At 36.2% G+C, this 22,580-nt stretch overlaps 2 protein-coding genes and 1 non-coding gene across 4 annotated transcripts; 2 read left to right on the top strand and 1 right to left on the bottom strand.

Annotated features, from left to right (window-relative positions):
* The first annotated feature begins 196 nt into the window (after positions 1 to 196).
* On the top strand, positions 197 to 5,270 carry LOC131661772 (uncharacterized). Of its 2 annotated transcripts, XM_058931388.1 has the most exons (13): positions 197 to 795; positions 922 to 1,060; positions 1,188 to 1,321; positions 1,437 to 1,638; positions 1,734 to 1,972; positions 2,078 to 2,189; positions 2,267 to 2,408; positions 2,506 to 2,648; positions 2,762 to 2,931; positions 3,019 to 3,315; positions 3,405 to 3,460; positions 3,542 to 3,756; positions 3,986 to 5,270. In XM_058931388.1, the coding sequence occupies exons 1-13, from the start codon at positions 586 to 588 to the stop codon at positions 5,152 to 5,154; spliced, it is 3,228 nt and encodes a 1,075-aa protein (XP_058787371.1). In that variant the 5' UTR covers positions 197 to 585; the 3' UTR covers positions 5,155 to 5,270. The 2 variants fall into 2 exon arrangements, with proteins under 2 accessions (XP_058787371.1, XP_058787372.1); XM_058931389.1 differs by lacking the exon at positions 197 to 795 and having other exon boundaries at positions 920 to 1,056.
* A 1,698-nt stretch (positions 5,271 to 6,968) lies between these two features.
* TRNAG-GCC (transfer RNA glycine (anticodon GCC)) lies at positions 6,969 to 7,039 on the bottom strand. The gene has a single exon. It is a non-coding gene; the product is annotated as a tRNA-Gly (tRNA).
* A 3,295-nt stretch (positions 7,040 to 10,334) lies between these two features.
* Positions 10,335 to 12,501, top strand: LOC131661771 (glutaredoxin). The gene is made up of 4 exons (XM_058931387.1): positions 10,335 to 10,721; positions 11,226 to 11,314; positions 12,034 to 12,132; positions 12,241 to 12,501. Exons 1-4 carry the CDS (start codon positions 10,612 to 10,614, stop codon positions 12,324 to 12,326), a joined length of 384 nt encoding a protein of 127 aa, XP_058787370.1. The 5' UTR covers positions 10,335 to 10,611; the 3' UTR covers positions 12,327 to 12,501.
* Positions 12,502 to 22,580: the final 10,079 nt, after the last annotated feature.

The raw sequence follows: 22,580 nt of genomic DNA, 5'->3' as shown, positions 1-22,580 counted from the left end.
GTGATTGGCACAGAATAAAACATCTATAGTCTCCATTCATCTTTTGTCTTTGCTTCTCTTTTATCTTTTTGTAGGACCATCACTCAATTGGACTAACATTTTCTTTCTTTTAATTATCAATTGATGTTCATGTTCATACCAAGAAATTTGAGTTACATTTATGGTGTTTGTTCTTTCCTTCAACTTCAATTATTTATCCAGTGATATAACATTGCGTCTACGAGATACTATTCACTATAGACCGATCTATGGACCCTCACAATTTTGTCATTTGTAAATTATGATCCGTTAAATTGAGAAGTGTGAGTGTTATAGATAAACTAACGACGTGACTGTAACACGCGGTGACAACCGCAATTTAGAAGTATACTATACACTCAAAGTTCAGTGACTTATCCATAAGTAATGACTATATAATAACCACTAAAATGTGAAATATTGAACACACTCAAACCCATCATTTGAGATACACTATCTTAACAAAATTAATTCCTCAAATCTGTCTCTCTATGACCTCTCTTTCATGCAAAAATCCAAGTACTACACAATAACTGGCACCAATTCACAAACTGTGTTTGAAGACAAATGACTCTCCTTAGAGTATTGCACTTGTTTATATTCTGTTTGGTTTTGTCAACACTTTGTTCCATTACCAAATGTGGAAGTTCAAATTTAACTGTGAAATTCTTCAAAGCACCTCATGCATTTTCTCACTTGAACTCAGCAACATTTGCTTTTGAAGTTCTTAATTTTGCTAGTAACCGAACTTGCTCAAATTGCAGCCTCAGTTGTAAGGTTTGTATGCTTCTTATGTGTATATCCAGTTGGTAACTTTCTGATGGCTTCGTCGGTGTTTAGGCCAATAAGTTGTTTCTATAAACTCAATTAAATAGTCTCACAAGTTTGTTATTATGTCTGCAGCTTGATGATGGGGCCGCGTCAATTTGCACAAATCAGAGAGTTACATACTCAAGCTTGCAAGATGGAAATCATAGTTTTGAAGTCTGCACCAATGGAAAACGAAGTTTTGTGGGCTGCGCTAGCTACAACTGGACTGTTGGTTAAGAAACCATACTTCAATCCTTATGCTTTTATTTATCATTTTGCTATTACCTATGGAATTTGGCCTTTTAAATCGTGTCGCGTGTCTTTGGAATGATAAAAAGTCATTTTTTTAATATTTTCAGACACAATTCCACCAACAGCATTTGTTACAGCCTCAACAACTTTCACAAGTTCTTCAAATGTTTCCGTAAATATATCTTTCACCGAACCGTGTATAGGTGAAGGTTTTGGATGCCAGTCTGTGAATTCCTGCAATGTAAGTATATGTCCATCTACAATTGCTTAGATTTCTCAAAAACAAGACGGAGCGTGTATTGTGTTCCCGTAATATGAGATCGATTTTAACTTCTTGCTGTTACATTTCTCTGCAGCTTCTTGTCTATGGTGCTGGTCAGGTTGTACCATCTTCCTTCAAAATTCTGAAGCCAAACCTCATGTATTCTCTTCTTGTTAGTTTATCTCCTACCGTTCAATACGGCCGAGCAATCCTGGTAATGGATAGGAGTTTCTGTACTGACATAGCTGGTAACAGCTTTACAAGAATGGCGAATTCGAGTGTTCATGTACATATTGGTGAGTGCTATCTTTCTTGTATCATAGTAATAGTATTAGTATTGGATTTGAATTTTGAAAGTTCGGTTTTCGTCTATCATGAGTATGATCCGCAGACAGAAGAAAGGTTTATGTCAATATCAGGACTCATGTACCTGAAAAGCTACTTCAAATTAACAGCGAAACTAGGACGATTCAGGCAACTAATGACCTTAACAAGCTAAAGGTGTATTTGTACTTCTCATCTCCGATTGTAAATTCATCTATGGAAGTTATGAATTCTCTCAACATTAGTCGCGGTTCACTCGTTCCAACTAGTGCAGAAAATCTCGGAAATCGTAGATTCGGATTCATGGTTAGTTAATTCTTGGATGTGATATGTTGTAGTCCTTTTGTGTTATGATTTTCAACTGTATCTCTTCTCCTAACACGTCTTTTTTCCGGCTAATTGTTAATGCAGATTGCTAATATCTCATCTACTGCTATAGTCTCGGTTGAATTCAATTCGAAGTCTATAATAACCAGACAAGGGACTCAAGTTTCTCCAACTGCGCCGGTTAATTTTCTCTATGGTACATATTAATGATGTTACTTACACACCAAGTAAACACTGTTTGGATTTATAAGCTAATATTTTCATGGAATTCAGATTCTAAGAGGCCTGCGGTGATGTTAAGTACACATAGAATGAGGACAAAAGATCACAATATCCAAATATTACTCGAATTTTCGAAGCCTGTTTTTGGATTCAATACCTCCTGCATATCAATTTCAGGAGGTTTATCAAAAAGGCAAGTGTAATGTAACATTGATTCATCGAAAAAAATGTAAAGTCAAAAGCAAATTGATAATTGATTTTTTCTCTTGCAACTTTTCATTTCTGTCCAGCTTTCACAAACTAAAATGGAGCACATACATTCTTGAGCTACAAGCAGATGATGATTTGGTATTCGTCAGCGTTCCAGAGAACGTAACTCGTGATGTTTCCGGAAACAAAAATATAGCTTCCAATGTTCTTCAAGTGAGGCACTGTAAGATTTCAATACTAGTAATCTAAATTTTTTTCTTTCATTTGTTAGATGCAAGTTTTTCTTATAAAAAATCTATTCATTTAGACATATTTATGATTTCATGAATCATGCAGACTCGGTACCTCTCGTTTCTTCTGTGATTTCTGCATTTGCAACTGCTACTTTCGCGCTGACATCGATTGCTGCTGGCTTGCTTACGATCTCAACTGCAAGTCTTCAATCTGTCGATACATTCACGAGACCGTCTTCTTTCTTGATCGTTGATCCAGCAAGGAATCTTTTCGTAAGATATCTATAAATAACATACATATGAATGTATTATCTTGGCTAATGTGTATTTGATTCAAATCAATGTGTGCTAATCATGCAGAGAATTCTGTGCCATATTCAAGTCTTTGCACTAGCAAGATGGTTATCAGTTAAATTACCAGTTGAATTTTACGAATTTTCGAGGCATTTGCAGTGGACCATACCGTATTTTTCCGTGCCATGGGAATCTGGACCTATGAGTTTGTTCATGATAGGCTCTAGTCCTTTTGGAAGCTCTAGTTCCTTTGCTAAAACTACAGCAACAATTCCGAACATGTTGTTAGGTCAGAATTTGAATTATGGTGTTTCGGTGTATGGATCGCCACTTACTTCTTCCGAGTATAGACAATTTTTCGAGGTCAGAAGTTAATTTATATATCAATCAAGTAGAAAAAGTTGATTTGTTATGAATAATCAATGTCTTTAATAAACAATGCTTACCTGCAGAACGAAAATATGAAACCGGAAGCTGAATATATTTTGGATTCGCAACATTCTAGTGGGTAAGTTGTATAATATCTTAGTGAAATTGTGTACATGAACATGATAATACTTCATTATCACATTCTTTGCTTTTTTTGTAGATGGACAGATTTTTATAGAACCATGTTTTGGCTAGTTGTGATATTCGGCGGTTTGATGGTTCTGCATGCTTTTCTACTCATTATTCTCAAATTTAGAAAGAGCAATTCTGAAAATAAAAGAAAGTATGGAGCACTCATTTTCCCAAGATTTGAGATATTCCTTTTGTTTCTGGCACTACCTGGTATTTGCAAGGCCTCTTCTGGCCTTATTAGAGGTAATTTACTTCAATGTTATTATTTGCTATGAAACACTAACACAAAACACAGACACCAGACACGTAATCCCTGATAATAACGTGAGAAGTAAAAGTTATTGAATATAACCACGTGTGTCAGTGTCAGACACCATACATGCCTTTAATATGAACTGTTGGTGCTGCGATGATTATATGACAATTTGTTTGATTAGGCCTAAACTTTTCTCATTTGTTTGTATGGCTTTAGGGGGAACACCTTCAGCAATGGCTGTTGGAATTATACTGTTGATTTCGGTTTCTATTGTGCTTCTAGCTTTGTTCTTGTTCCTTTCAATTGGAATCACATTTGGAAAACTTCTTCAATACAAAGAAGTTCACCATGAAGGTGAGACATTTCATTGGTATCAAGAGCTTATAAGAGTAACTCTTGGACCAGGTAAAAGAGGCCAATGGACATGGAAAGAGAAGCCTAAATCTGTTTATCTAACTATATTTGGCCCTCTATTTGAAGATTTAAGAGGTCCTCCAAAGTACATGCTTTCGCAAATATCGGGTGGAAGTCTTCCGAGTCAAAGCGACCGTATTATTGCCTCGGATGATGAAACAGAAGATTCAGAAGCACCTTTCATTCAAAAGCTCTTTGGAATTCTCAGAATATATTTTATCCTTCTCGAATCCATTAGACGCGTTTCCCTCGGGATTTTGGCTGGCGTCTTCATTCAGACACGATCGCGGTCGTCTAAAAGTCCCGTCATTATTATGCTATCCATAACCTCTTTTCAGCTATTCTTCATTGTGCTAAAGAAGCCTTTTATCAAGAAAAAGGTTCAACTAGTCGAGATCATTTCACTTACATGCGAAGTTGCATTTTTCGTAACTTGTTTCATCCTCTTGAAGAAAGACTTTTCTGTGAAAACCGAGACCAAATTCGGGATTTTCATGCTCGTGTTGTTTTTAGTCGGCTATTGCTCTCAGATAGCCAACGAATGGTATGCTTTATATGCACAAACAAAGCTACTAGACCCTAAGGAGAAGTCATTGTTGAGAGGTTTGAAAATTGCCTCAATTGGGTTTGTTTTGTACTTCATCCCTAAAAAATGGGTACAAAACTTGGAAAACAAGTTACCTCAAAATGGACATGCGAACGACGAAACGGGCGAAAGAAGTATGCATTCGGGTAGTAGGAGCTCGGGTACACCTGATCTACCATGGTTGAAAAGAGTAAGGGAGCTTGCGCAACGCAGTTTTAGTAGGGAAAGAAGTGGAGTTCAAATGACTGATCCTTCTTCTAGTAGTAATAATACTGGATGGAGTGGTTTGTGGGGAAATAAGAGAAGTGGTAGCTCTTCTTCTGATTATAAGTCAAAACCAAAAGCTTTGCATGAAGATTTGGAAGCTATTTTTGCATCCAAGTGATAATACTAAAAGTGTAGTTAGAGTTTGTATGTGGATTTGCTATACTTATATACTTATAAACTTGTTTCTGGTGTTTATATAATGTAGGATTGTTATATTTATTTTTGTTTGCTTGTGTATTTGCACCCATTATTAAAGTTGTTAAGGCTCCAAATCATACTATAAACATTATTTTTCAGTAATAATCTAGACTATCTAGTTCAAATATATTACTAGTAGAATGTAAATAAGAACTACTAGATGACTAATGATTTGAATAATGATTGATGATGGAAAACTGTAGAGAAAATGGAATTCATAATTCTGTTATTGATTGAAAAATGAACTTCATCGATACAAGAATCATAGCTCTTAGGCTATATGTACGAATTGGTTATTGAGGTTAAGTTGCAACAAAATTGTTACTATTTGTCGTAGCTCACTGGAGATGGGGTGCAGGTAGATTATAGGAATACTCCCACATTTTCCCAATCTTCAACATTTAAACATTCGGTTGATATTTTTGAATATTTCGGGTGTAATATATATTTGTTCTAGATGTTTGAAGGTTCCACCCAATTTCTCCATTAATTGCTCCATAATGTCTTTCAACACATCTTAAAACATTTAGCATTCAAGGGTACACAAGTAGAGAATGTGAGTTCAAATTTGTAAAATATATTATGCAACATTCAAAATTACTAGAGACTATGACAATCAAGAGTACATGCGTTGAAAAGAACCAAATGCTTATGAAGTTATCTTCATGTAATGCATGTAAACTTTTATTTGATTGATGATGACAGTTATGTCATGGTTTTTTTTTTTTGAAGAAATTTTTAGGAAAGAAATTTTTAGGAGTTTCTTAGTGTAAGGAGACCAATCCATGTAATCAAAGTTCTACTTTTTATTTTATTGTATGGTGTAGTTCGTTTGTTGATTCTATGAATACTGGAAAACCTATAACAATGATATATTTTTATTGTTAGTCGATTGCTTGAAACTTGAAATCGTTTGGTTTTTTTGGTTGGTTAGAGGTGTGTTTTGGTGTATGAACATTCAATGTGCCTATTAAATTTTACGTTTTAGGTAAGCCACGGACAATTTCTTGGTGTTTATGTAGGATGAAGTATAGCATAAGAAAGGAAGGAAGCATGTGCATACACTTCTAAGAGTTTGTGTAATCTCTTTCTTTTCATTTTTTAATTTAGCTCTTAGAGGACTTACAACATTCTTCCTTTTCTGTAAAGAGTTGATCTACACTTTCAAGGAAACCCAAGTTCCTATTAAAATATTAACATTGGCGAATAGGATTTCAAGTCTAATTCATAGACTTATCTGCGTAGGCATAAAATATTGATGCCGATTAATAGTGTTTTGTCTGTCACAACAAACTGGATTTTATTGACTAGTAGAATGAAATTGATAAGGGATAAAGGATGGTGTTTGTGAATTTTCATTTATGCGTGGATGGTTTTGTGTGTTGTATGTCTCACTTTGTTTCAGCTAGAATATTTTGTTTGTTGTATGACTCACTTTGTTTCAGGTGTGGATGGTTCTTTGTTGTTGAGTGCTAACTAGTACTATGCATCATCAGTTCTACATGTCAGTATGGTTATGCTATTTGGACAGAGGTTACTGAGAGTTTAGGTTCTGGTTATGGTGTGCTCCTATTGGTAATGACTTTCTAATGTTAGTACTTTCTAATGCTGGTTCAATAGATGTTTATTACTAATGACAAAAAGTTAGAGCTCAGAGGTATTTTTCCATCCTATTGTTAAGGAATAGTGATGTTACCGAACATCACAATATTTTTCATCACAGCTCCAACATATTGCACCAGCCGGGAATCGAACCCGGGTCTGTACCGTGGCAGGGTACTATTCTACCACTAGACCACTGGTGCTTGTTGAAATGGCTTCGAAAATCACAGCTTATAATACTTTTAAAGAGCAGCATAAAATCCAAGCCTATATTTACTTTTTCTCTTTGAAGAACTAAAACAATCCTCTCAATTTTTGTTGTTGTTGGTTGGTCGTTTAGGAAATCAAAAAAATAATATTCTTTAAATAAATAGTTTGATATATTTTTATATGGATATTTAATTTAAATTTAAGTGGTTGAATTTAATAATAATAAAAAGATTTTGCATACTCAAGTTGTATGTTTAAATTTTGCTAATCCCTTTCAACATGTGTTTCTTATCCTTCATGTATTTATTAGTATTGTCTTCCAATTATTTTTACTATTGGTTGGATGCCTAGGAAATTAAACAATTTTTTATAGTTAATTATTATTATTATTATTAAAGCAAATAATTTGATATATATTTATATTTTTTGTATCAATGTTTATTTCAATTTTTTATATTTGATATCTTAAAAAAAAGTTTTCAACCCATTAATTTTTAACTCAGTCAATAGCTGCAAAAGCATTAAGTTACACACATGCTGGAACATCTTGTCCCACATGATGCATCTTTACCAAAATACATCTTGTACTACTCATGTTATTTTAAGGAATAACAATTTTTCCATTTTGCAAATACGGGATCAAACAACTCATATGATTCTTACAAGATGTGCATAAGTAAATCTTCATAAATAGCAAATTGAGCACACAAGTAGCACAATGCAATAGAATGTAAGCAGAAGTAACAAATATCAAAGATTATACAAAGTGGTTGCTACACAACCAAATCAGATCAACACAAGCTCATCTACAAGACATATGAGATCATAAGCATACACTACAACAAATAACGCTTTTAACCTCAAACGCGAAATGCGTTTTACCTCGGCTAAAGTAGCGAGGTAACGAAGGGCGTCATGAAAAATTTCCACTTAACACCTTCGAGATTAAAAAACCGAGGGGTATAGTTATATGCATATGGGTTCGAACCTCAGTAACCGCATTTTTATTATTTTCAAAACTAGCATATCTTTTATCTCGGTTTATTCAAAAAACCGAGGGGTGTGATTATTATTATTATTATTATTAAGTTGTTACATTGTTTACCCAGAATATTACATAGTTTACCCAATATTACATTGTTTATACAGAATATTAAAATTCAAATAAAATTTAAATATCCTAGAGTTCAAGATAAAAATTAAATTCCATAGGGATTAAGATAAAAATCAGATCCCCTCAAGATTTATACTTTAGATCTTCGAATGATTGAATCTTAGGGAAAATCTTCTGTTAGATCTTACATGCAATTGTTTCTAATGAAAAAAAGGGTAAGATAATTAATATCAAAAATCAAATCATTTTCCTAAGCTAAGTGTAATGCTTAAAAATAATTCTACGTAATTGGGATTGTCTTCGTCAGCACCTATGCGATTGATATGCCGATGTAGAAAAAACAGTCAATGATATCCTCGGTTTTGAGGGTCTTGTATCATAATAAGGAAGAGACATTCCTCTTTGTGTATCCTAATAGGGTGGTACCAATAGGGCATGTGAAACTCTAGAATATAACTCCAAGTATCCAACATCAATTTCATATGGAGTGCTAGCCGCAGTGTTCTTACCAACCACTTTGTGCACGTTGGAATGGTAACTAATTCACTCCATATCAACATCATGCGTACTTTAATCATGGGGTGGATGTGGTATATATTGTCTAAAACCAAACTGGCGTATATACATATTAGGCAAGTATAGAACAATTGTCTCACATCATCTAAGACACCTCATATATAGACATATATCGTCAAATAGACCCTCCTATATATGAGTCTCAAATAGGCTATATATGACATCAACAGGAGTCAGACCATCCAAAACACCCCTCAGCTCATCGACTTGCGGTGTTCTTTGCTTATATGCTCATCACATAGCCTAAGGAAGTCCATAACAGCTGGTTGGGATTCGGCTATGTGCTCTCATCCAAAGGTAAGAAAATATACGTGTATCCAACATGTCACAACATTAATATCATCAATAATAAATGAATAAATACATAAATAAAAGGAAATAAAAATAAATAGTCAAAAGGGGGTACATGTAGGCGAGTGGTGTATCCGCAGAGATGATTGTAGAGGAACATATAAGCATCTCCTAAAAATCTCTACTGCGTGACCAAAATAGTTGCGTCCCAACTATATCTCCCACATGCTGACAGGTTCCTGTAAAGGCTAGATATTTTGCCTCAACAAGAGTATAACTCTTTTATGAAAAAATAATGGACCTGACCAACATCACCATGTAACTTACCGCGACATAGTCAAACTGTGATAGACTTCGATGAAACTTAAATAATGTATAGAGTCACTCTAGTCTGTAATGTTGACCCTTACAACCATGGACATCTTGGATAGCCTCCTATATGGTCACTCCCAAAAGGTCAACAATAAGAGCAACATCACCTCCTCATTGACACTCGGCGGGACATCCTAAATATCACTCCTACTAATAAAGTGAAGAAGACAAAAAGCATCGTCAAAAGTGATTGTCATCTTAACAAATGTCATATGAAATGACAATGTCTCTAAATGTCATCTCTCAACAAAAACAATTATCAAGTTAACATCAATCCTCTTTAAACTAGTTCTCTACAGTGAAGATAAATCAATGTCAGTCAATCATCCTCTATAACAAGTGGGAGATATTATAAAACTCACTCTATCAGCTTACTCCATGAGTTGCAATCTTCAGTTCTTTCTTCGATCCTCATTCTTAAAGACAATTTAAACTATAAATTATAAAATAGAAATAATAATTAAAATTAACAATTATTGGTTGAGATTTACTTACATCTTTGTACTATAAGAGGCAAACAATATACTGCCGTACCGTAGACATGTCATACGATGATCATACATTAAGATTTAACTATTTTGTTGAAATTAAAATTGTGTCACTTAAATATTTCTCTACCAAAATAAATTATTAAACTATATTTTATAACATATTTAAATTATATTAACTTTGGATTACATCTCCTTAAGGTTAAGACCAAAAAAATCCTTGAATCAAAAACCTTAAGATCAACACACTTTCAAAGTTCCAAAATTTCACTGTTCAATCCATGTTGAGGAATTATTTCTTTTTTGAAATCTTGAGGATTTTTTAATGCATGTCTTATTCAGACAAAAAAGTAAAGAGTAATTGATGGCGGGCATATTAAGCTTGTTCTTATGACAAAACTCATATCGCAGTGATTCTATCATTCATTCTACAATCAACATACACACCGCTTGATTTTTCTTCTTCCCCTCACAAATTCCATAACACGACATCGTTTTCTTCACCACCGATTCCCATAAATCCCAAATTCAACCGAACCCTAATTCATTCACACCCTCGAATTCAGCTTTTGTTCTCACACACTGCCACAAAGCATCATCAAATTCCAACACCTGTACTCCAATTTCATCTAACACCTTTCGATCAATACCCAAACCTTCACGTTTTCTCTCTTCATTCATACCCTATTATAATATATATACACACACTCAAAACCCAAAGAGAATGGGTTCTATATTGAGTTCTCAGAATACTCAGATGAGCAAAGAAGTGATGGAAACGTCTTTGAGTAAAGCTAAGGACCTCGCTGCTTCTTCCCCTGTCTTTCTCTTCAGGTTTTTGTAACATGTTTTCGTTCTAAAACTTATTATTTTTAAGTTAGTTCGTTCTTTATTCAATGAAATTAGGTTGTAAAAAAGCACTTATAGATTTGTCTCAAAATAGAGAGAGTATTTATTAATTATAGTTTGATCACATGGTTGTTAAGATTAATTGGTAAGTTTAGGTATGTGTCATTTGATTTAGGTGTTAGGCTATGATATGCAATTTGATCACATGGTTGTTAAGATTAATTGGTAAGTTTAGTTATGTGTTTTTTTTATTTAGTTTTTAGGCTATGATATGCAATTTGATCACATGTTGTTGAGACAAATTGGTGTCTTTCACTCGGGCCACCCTCAAATCCTCTAAGAGGGTGTGAAAGGCGGACTATTATACATGGTCTATCAGTTAAACCGTACTTAAAATATTTGTAAGAGTAGAACTGGGAGTAACTTACTCAGTGCCTAAAAAATTTAAGACGGTTTGATAATCTCATTCAGTAATTTATGTTGTGGCAGTAAGACTTATTGTGGTTACTGCAAACGGGTGAAGGATCTGCTCAAACAGCTAGGAGCGAGCTACAAGGTCCTTGAGTTGGATACAGAAAGTGAGTTTACTATCTCATTCATCTCATTTCTTCCAAAAACTTGAATCCCTCTTTAGGTCTTGTTTGTTCTTGGCCCTTTTAACTTTTCCAATTCTAGAGACGAAACCATTTTCATAGCTGTATAATTGATTTTGACATATTTGGTTTATCTAAAATAGAATTGATTTTGTTTATAGAATTCGATTTTACTTGAAGATAAGATTTATGGTGTGTTTGGTTCCGCAGTGGAAAAAAATGATTTTGTAAAATTGATTATGGCTAAATGTGATTTTGAAGGTAAATTGATTTAAGTTTAGATAAATTCTTGCGTAAGTGACTTGAACAGTTAGTTTTAGTGATTTTAAGCTTAGACTCAAAAGCTATAAATTCTACTTTTATAAGTAAAATTAATTTTGAAAAACATAATCAATTCTTCTTGAGAACAACTAAACATGTCAAAATTAATTATACACATCCAGAATCAATTTTAGGTGTTCCAAACGTGAAACTAAACATACACATACTTGAAGATAAAATTTGTAGTCTAGAGTTGTAGAGTTGATTTTAAAATGTCTGGTTTATTTGTGTTTGAAATTTTTACTTGAAAGTAGAATGTGTATTTTGGTTTGAAAAGGTTGAGAATTAGAAGGGAAAAGAATGTATTTTAAGAATTTGAAGGGAAATTGATGGTACGAGGAAAAGTTTTCCTGATTGGATCTATCTTCTTTACCTATTTGAAGGTGACGGTGGTGAGATTCAAGCAGCTTTAGCTGAGTGGACAGGACAAAGAACAGTACCCAACGTCTTTATTGGAGGCAAACACATTGGTGGTTGTGATTGTAAGCCCATACTCCTTTTGCTTCTTTTTCTATGATAGACAAAAACAAAAAAAAACTAAAGTTGTTATTGTTCTGTTTTTTCTTGATTTGTGCTTTTATTTGATGCAGCTGTTTTGGAGAAACACCGTGCAGGTCAATTGGTTCCCCTTCTCAATGATGCTGGAGCGATTGCTAATAACTCTGCCCAGCTCTGAATAGCCACAAAATATTTACTGCTTTTGCCCAAACTTGTGGCAATACTTTGTATGAATAAACGCAAAACAAGCCTGTGTAATAATCCACTTTAATTATGTTAGTGGAGATATAGTTAGTTACTACTAATAATTCTATTACAAGTGAAAGAGGATCATCTAAAATATTCTTGTTTTATGTTTTGGCTCGGAAAGTTTGAAAATGTTTCAACATTATAAAAAAGTAGAAGTATAAAACACATTAAAATTGTAGGTAAGTTTTCTCTCTAATTTAAATTAGGGCTTTTGGTGTAAGACAGTAAGAGGGAGCTTTTAGATTTGAAAAGTTTCACATGCGGTGATATGGGTTAAAAGAAAAAGTTTGGAAAGTTTGAGATGCTGTGGTATTGACTGTATGGAAAATTCTAATAATGTTATTTTTGATAAATGTTCATTTGTGATTTATAGGGTGAGTATGATTATGGAAATTTCTTATTTTACCAAATGCCCAAAAGAAAGATTTTTTACATTTTCAAAATTGCCCATCGAAAATTGGAAGTATTTCTGATTTGTACCATATATTTTACAAAAACAGGTCAAATATAATTTCATCCTTTAAATTATAAAAAATAAAATTGGAGACATACTTTTGGTTTTGTATTGGTATTATGTTTTCGGTTTTTGAAGCGGGAAGATTAATTTTTCTGCCACCTTGTTATTTCATATATAACCAGAAGTATATTTTCGGTATTACGGAAAATTCATAATGCTTAAAACAGTAACCAGCATAGTCACTATGATCATACCTTTTTTTTTCTCTCCATAAAACCTCTTAAAAACCCTTCCATTCTCAATCTATTTTTCCACTCTAAATCTTCATTTTTGTGGTTCATCTTCAAAAGGAGATAAAGGAAGTGAAATTTAAGGTGAAGTTTATTCATTTCAATTCTCATTCTTTACATTAATCTGTTTATCATTGTGGAAAAAGGTTATGCGAAAATCAGATGTATACTTCCGATTGGTAGTTAAACATAACCAGAAATGCAATTCCGGTTTCTGTCTGTGTTTATTTGACAACAACTTCTGCCATGTTTTATGTAAGTGTTAATAAGTTTTATGGTTTTTTTATAACATTAGGTATGGTGCATCCCGATAATATTCTCAAACCTAATGTGTCTCAAGTTGTTTCACCTCTCGTATCTCCTATCGTAACTAAGGTGGTAGATATTTGTGAGCATTTTAAAAATGCAGAATAGTTTGAATTACGTGAAGACATGTTGCAGTAGATTCGTATAGATGCTACAAAACTATGATTTGGTGTTGTGATTAGAAGATTTGATAATGGTACAGATAGAAGAAATGCATTTGTGACTTTAACATGCGAAAGAAGTGGGAAATATACCCGTCATATCTAAAAATTGAAACGCGACGACACCGATTCAAGAAAATGTGAATGTCTATTTAGGTTGTGTGGTTATCTTTTGGCAAATAAGAAATAGAGGTTTAATGTGATATGTGGTTTACACAACCATGATTTAAGTCAAAAGTTAGTCGGTTATCTAATTGCATGTCGGCTCCTTTCGGATGAGAAGACATATGTTTCTATCATAAATGGTACGAATTACACTAAAGTTATCATAGTTTTTCTGTTATGAAGTTACTTAATCAAATATGGACGTCCTTAATCCATGATTATCATCATTTTAAAGATAAAAAATGTTTTTTTAAGCCATTTTAAATCAACGTTACATAGTTATGGATACTTGTACTCAGTTATCATAGTTTTTCTGCTACGAAGTTACTTAATCAAATATGGACGTCTTAAATTCATGATTTTTTTCAATAAGTAATGGTATTAATCACAAGAAAGATTCACGAACCAAACAATTACCTCTTTATACAAGATAGAGGTAAAATGTTCCAATAATGAAAATTACAAGTCGTAGAAGAAACATTAACTGATCTAAACCACTTCCAAGAAACGAGTACAATAACACTATAACATTCGTCAAAGTTAAAAATATAACCATTGAACAAAATGACGTTTCTCATCACCCACAAATTCCACAAAACCGCTAACCAAATAACTCCTACAGTTAATCTTTCGTCTACCGCCTTATTTTTATCGAACTGATCCACGTAACTCCTCAACTCTACATTCGTCAACGTGACCGAATTCCCCAACCAATCTCTTACTTTGTTCCAAATTCTACTTGTGAAAAGGCACAACACGAAAAGATGATTGGAATTCTCCATAACTTTGAAACACAAAACGCAACAACAGCCCTATCTAGTCCCTATCTTCTATAAATATACTTATATTCTTCAATTGATCTCTTGTTGGTAACCTTCCTAAAATATACCTCCATTTTAAAGATTTTTGTTTTTTTAAGGCATTTTAAATCAAATTGCATCGATATATTAGATGACTCTATTGAATTATATAATTTCTTAAATAGGTATAGTGATACTTTTTGGCCTTGAAATACGAATTTTGGTACTGTTCTAGGTGGTAGTCCATTCCATCAAGATAATTAAATAATATTCATAGTGTATCGAAATTAACATGGAACAACCGATTCTAAGAGGAAAGATAGGAAAAGGGAAGGAAGCACATTTTTTAAAATATGTTCTGTCGTTTGGTTGCCCAATTAAAAGAAAGGAAAAAGCACTTTTTTGGGGGTCCCACAAAAAATTTCTTTCCCCTCAAAAGTGAGAAGAAAGTCATGGAACTATAAAATGACAAAAGAAATCACATATAAATAAATTAATGAATTTATTACACATTGTGAGATATTGGATCGAACTCTAGTATTGTCGAAGGGTAGCTTCTTGGTTCGACAGTTCGACAGAGTTAAGCATGAAGTCGAAGGATTGTTCACATGCTGGTGTCGAAGTGTGCATGCTGTAGTCGAAGATGGGTCTAGCATGCAGATGTCGAAGATGCTAGGGTTGTTAGCATGTTAAATTAGGTTTTAGAATTTAAACCCTAATTTGTTAAGTTAGCTTGTTTATTAAGTTGGCTTGTGTAATGGGCCTTGCTGAAAAAGCCCATTAGTTAGTATGTTAGGTTTTATTATAAATAGCATACTAGTCTCTCATCATTGCTAAGCTGCAAATCCTAATTTAGGGTGAGAGAGGTTATTTGTTATTCTTGTAAACTTGTAATCTTGTTTTAAGAGAAAGTGAAAGAATAGCAGTTATAACCAATTCTTGTGTTCCTCTTCTTCCTTGTCCTTTATTCTTTCCTTGTTTTATACTTTGTTCTTGGCATCGTTTTTCACAACAAATTGGTGCGGTGAGCGTGGAGAAGATGCCTTCAACAAAGCATGAGATTGGGCCATGTCAGTGAAAGGGGTCTGGTCGAATTAGGGGAACAAAATCTGCTTGGTGGAGACAAAGTCGAAAAGCTGAAGTTTTGTGAACCCTGTGTACTTGGAAAATCTTGCAGAGTGAAGTTCAACAAAGGCAAACAAAGAACACATGGATCCCTTGATTACATCCATGCTGATCTTTGGGGGCCTGCAAGGTGTCCATCACATTCAGGAGCAAGGTATTTTCTATCCATAGTAGATGATTATTCCAGAAAATTATGGGTATTCATCCAGAAGACTAAGGATGAAACTTTTGAGAATTTCAAAAGTTGGAAGACTCTGGTTGAAAATCAGACTGGCAGAAAGGTCAAGAGGTTGAGAACCGACAATGGCCTTGAATTTTGCAATGAGGCATTCGACAGTTTTTGTGCTGCCTCTGGTATTGCAAGGCATAGAACTACTGCGGGTACTCCACAACAAAACGGTTTGGCTGAAAGGTTTAATCGAACTATTTTGGAGAGAGTCAGATGCATGTTGACTAGTGCGGGGTTAACAAAGGTGTTCTGGGCTGAGGTTGTTTCGACAGCAACATATCTGATAAACAGATGTCCTTCGACAGCGTTAGATATGAAGACACCTGAAGAAGTTTGGTCGGGACATCCACCAGATCTCGACAAACTGAGAGTATTTGGCTGCATAGCCTATTGATCGGAAAAATAGCAAGTGTACTATTTTCACCGATGTAGTAATAATGGGTTTTACCCCAAGTATCGATCACGAGGATTGCGTGGGAAATAAAAATTGATATAAGGAGTCAATTAAACAAAATATCATGGGGGTATTGTTTTTATATTAAAGAATTACGGTTAAAATAAATCAACTGAAAATTGAGATGAGATTTTCTAAGTATAAAGGTATAAGAATGCCAGGGTAGGTGTGTAATTTTCCTTACAATGACTTTGTAACAACAGATCTCTTCAACAAGTTCATGAAGTGCACTATTTGTTCTTAAGGCTGTTTTCCTAAGTCCTTAGTGAAAACCTTTTGGTTTGCAATCCTATTGCCTAAGTCCTTAGAAACAAAAGGTTTGTGAACCAAAGATATCAATGATCAAGAATATTCAAATAACCTTACGGTATCCCTAGTCCTAGGTGATAACCCTAAAATCTAATTGTTTAAAAACCTTAACAATTGTAGTCCTACAGATTGTTAACCATAGATCAAACCTTGTTTGTCCGACAAAGCAAGCATAATACTCATTAAACAATTAAGTTTCAAAACATGAATTCTTGATTAAAGAAATGCGTAGATCATAGTCATTACAATAAAAATCAGGGACACCCCCCTGGCATTGGGGGGTTTAGCCTCTCATAATATTCAAGAAAACACAATCAGAAAGTTTAGACATTTACAAGAGATTAGGAGAACTCTGATCTTCAATGGTGTCCACCGTTCAATCTCCTAGCCTTCCAAAACCTTGATAAAGCTATCTCGCTCTCTTCTGTAATTCTTTCGTACCTTCAAAAAGTATCCAAAATAACTTAAAACATAAACCTAAATAGTCTCCATACAAGCCTTTAGTAGTACAAAGTCAAAAGTGCCCCTGGAATAAGTTGGAATGTCCCAAGACCCAAAAATTGATCACCAATGCGCCTACCAACACGGGCCGTGCGCAGGCACACGGGCGGCCGTGTTGGTCCCCTGGTTGCTTCTATGGGCAGCTGCTGAACACCAACACGGGCCGTGCTCAGGCACACGGGCGGCCGTGTTGGTCCCCTGGTTTTTCTATGGCATTGGTTCTGTGCTCCAACACGGGCCGTGTGCTGAAGCACGGCCGACCGTGTTTGCCCCCAGACTTGTAATTTTTCATCTCTTTCTTGCTCTTCCTTCTTCCTTGATGCTTGGACACTCAAGATGCTTTGTTCAAACCTGCAACTTGTACACAACTAAACAAAAGGCATAAAAACATCTAGAATTTAACTAAATAAATAAAACCCACAATGAAAAGATCAAGCAAACAAAAAGCAAAAACTTAACAAATTTCTACGAAACTCACACCAAAGTGTTACCAAATTGATCGATGTGGACCGAATGCATGATGCAAATTATATGAAAATGGTGACAGATCACAACCCCAAACTTATCTCATTGCTTGTCCTCAAGTGATGCGAGAGACATTTAGAGAGGTCACCCTGGATTCTTACTTCCTCAATGTCACCGATGTTATTCGCCTCGTGCCTCTACCTTCTTGATCAAGCTTCCAGCACATCACACCAACGCTCTATCGCATTTTCTCATCAGAGTATCCCTTCACCTGCAAGCTTTCCCACACTCTCACCAAGTCTCTCGTGGTTAAAGTGTTTCACTCATAAACCAAGATATGCAATACCAACTCTTAGTTTCGAATAGATTCTACTTTCACTGCACAGACAGAATTCACACACTATTTGAGGTCTTTTTCGGATGTAACGGGGCTTAGGTACGGTGGGATAGACAAAGAAAGGGGTGTACTAATGGTTTGTGGCTCGACATTCCTTATCGTGTGTTTTTCTCTCTCTTTTTCTTTTATGCATGACTTTTCAAGGGATCCATCTCTTTAGACTCATCAACACATTCATTTTGACTTCGATGCTTTTCTTATTCTCGAGTCTATTTGTTTAGGCGAGTGCTTTTGCTCTTTTTTTTTTTAAGACATCTAAATATCTCTTTTTTTTTTCTCATTTGCACTTGCCCCTCATACATAATCAACCCCAAACTTATTATTTTTGCACACTTTTGAAAAACAACACAACATGAATATCGAGCAAGGGTAAGGATAATGTGGTTGTGGGTTCATTTATGTGGTAAAACAAACAAAGGGATACGGCTCAAAAGTGGTTTACAACGGATAAGAATTATTAACGGTGGTTGTGAAGGCTTATGGGTAAACAAACAAGTGCCTCAGTGTGTGTCTTCATATCATAGTGTGTTAGCAGAATAAACGCGAAGCCAGAGTGATAACGTCATACCTGGATGCCCTCATGATGAATTTGCAGTATTTGGTTCTGATAGACCTCGCCATGTTGGATAAATTAACTTGCAGGTTTCAGACTACTCCTAGAGTCATACAATTTCTTTTTGTTGCAAATGCCATCCACTCTTTTCAATCTAGTATCGGCACGATGCGTCCAACAGGTACTTTTTCCCGATGACATCAACTTCCAGGGTGCCTTGAAGAAACAAGTTTAGGTTGTATCTCTCATCCACTTACTATAGTTGCATCGATTATTCGGTGGTTGTCAATCAATCTTGTAACAAACAAAGACAAATAAAACAAAGACATACCACACAAAGCCATAAAAAAAAACAAAACAAAACAAAGGAAACACAAACTGAATAATTAAAACAGAAATAAACGAAAAGGAATGAAAAGGACCCCTCCCCCACCTAAACTGAACATTGTCCCCAATGTTTCAGCCTCAGTGCGGAAAGGACTTACAGACTACTGTGGAGGCGGGTGCTGAGGTTGAAAATGCAACATCATCTGCTGCATCATTCGTTGGATATCATCAATTGCAACCCCTTGACGGAGTTGCTCTGCCACAATTCTCTCAATCTCTACACCTTGGCGAGTTTGTTCGGCACGGAATTGCTCAACATCCAAAGATGTCCAGCCAGCAGAAGAGGATCCCTCACCTTGATGACGTGAGGTCCTAGTACGGGGAGTAGCCCTCTCCCTCCTTGGTTCATCCTCATCCATTGCCTCATCTGCATACACAACATCATCCCTTGCTTCCTCGGGGTCAACGTTAGTATATAACCAATTCACATTATTATCAACAGTAGTTTTTTCAGAATTCGGTAATCGCAACAATTTGCGAGACCGGCTTACCAACATGTGGCCATTTCGAGATGGTTCGAGCATCCCTTGCGTGCACAGAGCATTTAGATCAATTTTATGCAATGCTTGTAACGGTGTCTCACCATCCATCACCGGCCGATATCCACACCATTCAGCAATTTGAGTAATCATTCCTCCCACCGAGATACCACCGGAACCGGCACGCCCCATAGTACCTAAGTGATCTGCCGCAAACGCAGCCACATTCACTGGTTCTTCATTAACCATAGCATACATCAGATAGAGCTCTCTTTTTGTTGCGACACCGGTGCTGTCACCTCGCCCGAACAAGGAATAAGCTAACCCCTTTTGTGCATAACGAAAGCATGGGTTCTGGATCCAAGAGGCCTTTGCGGTTCGTGCTTCATATTGTGGTAAACCTGTAATAGATGACCAAAAAGCAGAAGCAGAAAACTCATTTGGCACTGCCCCATGGCCAACCAAAGGTAGCCGGAGACATTGCCCGAGTTGAATTACAGACATAGAATGATCCTCATTATAAAGCCGAAAGGTTAGAGTGCCAAAATATTCAAAAGAGTGCCCAGTCCAGTTTTTTTCCAAAGTAAATTCCACAGAACTTAAGAATTCTAAAGTAATGCGCTCGTATGTGGGTGCATCATTGTGCATGAATTCAAGGATCCCTAGATTATTAAACATTTGTGTCACATCATCTAGGATTCCTAGTGTATTCATAGTGGTGTCACACACATACCTAGTGGGAACAAGCTTCCTAGTCAAGAGAGTCTTGTACCTTTGGACATGCTCATCTTTTTCAAAAATGATGTTGTGAGCGTTCGGTGTTCGGCGAACTCTTTGTTTGGGCCTGGAGGATTCGACAACAACTGCCTTTCCCCTGTCAGCTTTCTTCGGGGGCATAATGGGAACCTGAAAAATTAGTGAAAATTGGAAATTGGAGAAACAAGAAAATATTACCGTCACTGTGTAGAGGGCGCAAAATGGCCCAACTTTTGTGAAAGAGGAAATGGATTTGGAGTCTTGATGATGGAGAAAAGGGAGATTGAATATTGATGGAGGTATGGAGGTTTGAAGGAGAGTAGGGTTTTTGAGAGGGAGAAGATGAAGTTGCTGAGTTATGTACAATAAAAGGTGGTTTAAAGATGCGTGGGACCCACAAAAATTCAGAATCTCCCCTTAAAATCTATTTTTTTTTCAATTCTGCGCAACGACACACGGGCCGTGCGCCCACGCACGGGTGGCCGTGTGTCACCTCTGGTTTTTGCATGGGGAGGGAAATTGGATCCGCACGGGCCGTGTGCTGGAGCACGGTCGGCCGTGCTGCTCCCCTGTTTTTTGTATGGGGATGGCTGGCCACTCACGCACGGGCCGTGTTCTGGAGCACGGGTGGCCGTGCTTGAGGGTGCTGTCGCACTTCTCTATATAATTTCTTCGTTCCTTTCTTTGTACATTCTTCTTTCTAGCGATCACCACTCCTTACCCCTGCATAAAACATACATAAACGAACAAAACAAAATAAAATAAAAAAAAACATTAGTAAACCCGTGGGTTGCCTCCCACGAAGCGCTGCGTTTAACGTCGCATGGCTCGACGGTCGATCATCTCATCATGCGAGACGAACGTGTTCGAGAGTGCTGGCTCCTTGTCCAGGATTGTATGGTTTCAACCTATGGCCATTCACTTTGAATGTGTCTCCATTGTTATTGTTCCTAAGCTCAATAGCTCCTGTGGGGAACACTTTGTGCACTACAAAAGGTCCCGACCATCTTGACTTTAACTTCCCAGGAAATAATTTCAATCTCGAGTTGAACAACAGCACCAGTTGCCCTTCCCAAAATTCTTTCTTCTGAATCTTTTGATCATGCCATTTTTTTGTTGTGTCCTTATAAATTTTGGCATTCTCATAGGATTGATTCCGAAATTCTTCTAATTCATGGAGTTGAAGAATTCGGGACTCTCCAGCTTTCACAATATCATAATTAAGGAATTTGGTGGCCCAAAACGCCTTGTGCTCAAGCTCGAGTGGTAGATGGCATGCTTTACCATAAACTAATTGATACGGGGACATACCTATTGGCGTCTTGAATGCTGTTCTGTATGCCCATAGTGCATCTTCAAGCTTAAGAGACCAATCCTTTCTCGAAGCACTGACAGTCTTTTCGAGAATCTGCTTGATTTGTCTGTTCGAAACCTCTACTTGCCCACTGGTCTGAGGATGATAAGCAGTTGCTATCTTGTGCTTAACATTGTACTTCTTCAGCAAATTCTCCATCAACTTGTTCAAGAAATGGGTGCCTTCATCGCTTATGAGTGCTCTGGGAACCCCAAATCTTGAGAAAATATTGTTCTTTAGGAAGTTCACTACCACTTTGGCGTCATTTGTGGGTAAGGCTACTGCTTCTACCCACTTAGAAACATAATCCACCGCTACAAGAATGTAGTTCTTCCCAAATGATGGTGGGAAAGGTCCCATGAAATCAATCCCCCACACATCAAACAATTCCACCTCCAGTATACCCTTCTGAGGCATCTGATTCCTTTTTGAAATATTCCCCGTTCTCTGACACCTGTCGCATTCTTTCACAATACTTTGGGCGTCTTTGAATAACGTGGGCCAATATAAACCAGATTGTAAGACTTTTGCCGCTGTTCTATCACCGCTGAAATGTCCGCCATATTCGGAGTCGTGGCATGCTTTAAGCACGTCTCGTTGTTCCTCCTCGGGTACACATCTTCTTATTAATCCATCGAGACCCTTCTTGTATAAAAATGGGTCATCCCACAAGTAGAACCTGCAATCATGTAAAATTTTTTTTCTACGGTTATAGTCAAAATCGTCAGGTATTATTCCACCTACCAAATAGTTCGCATAGTCTGCGAACCAAGGCACACCAACAACAGCGAGGATATGTTCATCAATGAACTCGTCCTTTATTGGGCGCGTCTCTTCAGTTTCTTCAATAGGTGACATGCGAGACAAGTGGTCGGCTACAGTGTTTTCAGACCCTTTCTTGTCACGGATCTCCACATCAAACTCCTGAAGGAGCAAGATCCATCTTAGCAACCTTGGTTTAGAATCCTGTTTGGCAAAAAGATACTTCAAAGCAG

This window comes from Vicia villosa, linkage group LG3 (genome assembly GCF_029867415.1).
Source record: "Vicia villosa cultivar HV-30 ecotype Madison, WI linkage group LG3, Vvil1.0, whole genome shotgun sequence".
Taxonomy (NCBI): Eukaryota; Viridiplantae; Streptophyta; class Magnoliopsida; order Fabales; family Fabaceae; genus Vicia; species Vicia villosa.
This window is presented reverse-complemented; position numbering and strand designations above follow the sequence as displayed.

Bases quoted from the DNA above. Each gene is read 5' to 3' on its own strand.
- LOC131661772 (XM_058931388.1), top strand. From the start codon at position 586: ATGACTCTCCTTAGAGTATTGCACTTGTTTATATTCTGTTTGGTTTTG. The intron at 1,973-2,077 runs GTTAGTTAATTC...TTGTTAATGCAG, and splicing joins ATCGTAGATTCGGATTCATG to ATTGCTAATATCTCATCTAC. The intron at 3,316-3,404 runs GTCAGAAGTTAA...GCTTACCTGCAG, and splicing joins AGTATAGACAATTTTTCGAG to AACGAAAATATGAAACCGGA.
- LOC131661771 (XM_058931387.1), top strand. From the start codon at position 10,612: ATGGGTTCTATATTGAGTTCTCAGAATACTCAGATGAGCAAAGAAGTG. The intron at 10,722-11,225 runs GTTTTTGTAACA...ATGTTGTGGCAG, and splicing joins TCCCCTGTCTTTCTCTTCAG to TAAGACTTATTGTGGTTACT. The intron at 12,133-12,240 runs GTAAGCCCATAC...TATTTGATGCAG, and splicing joins ACACATTGGTGGTTGTGATT to CTGTTTTGGAGAAACACCGT.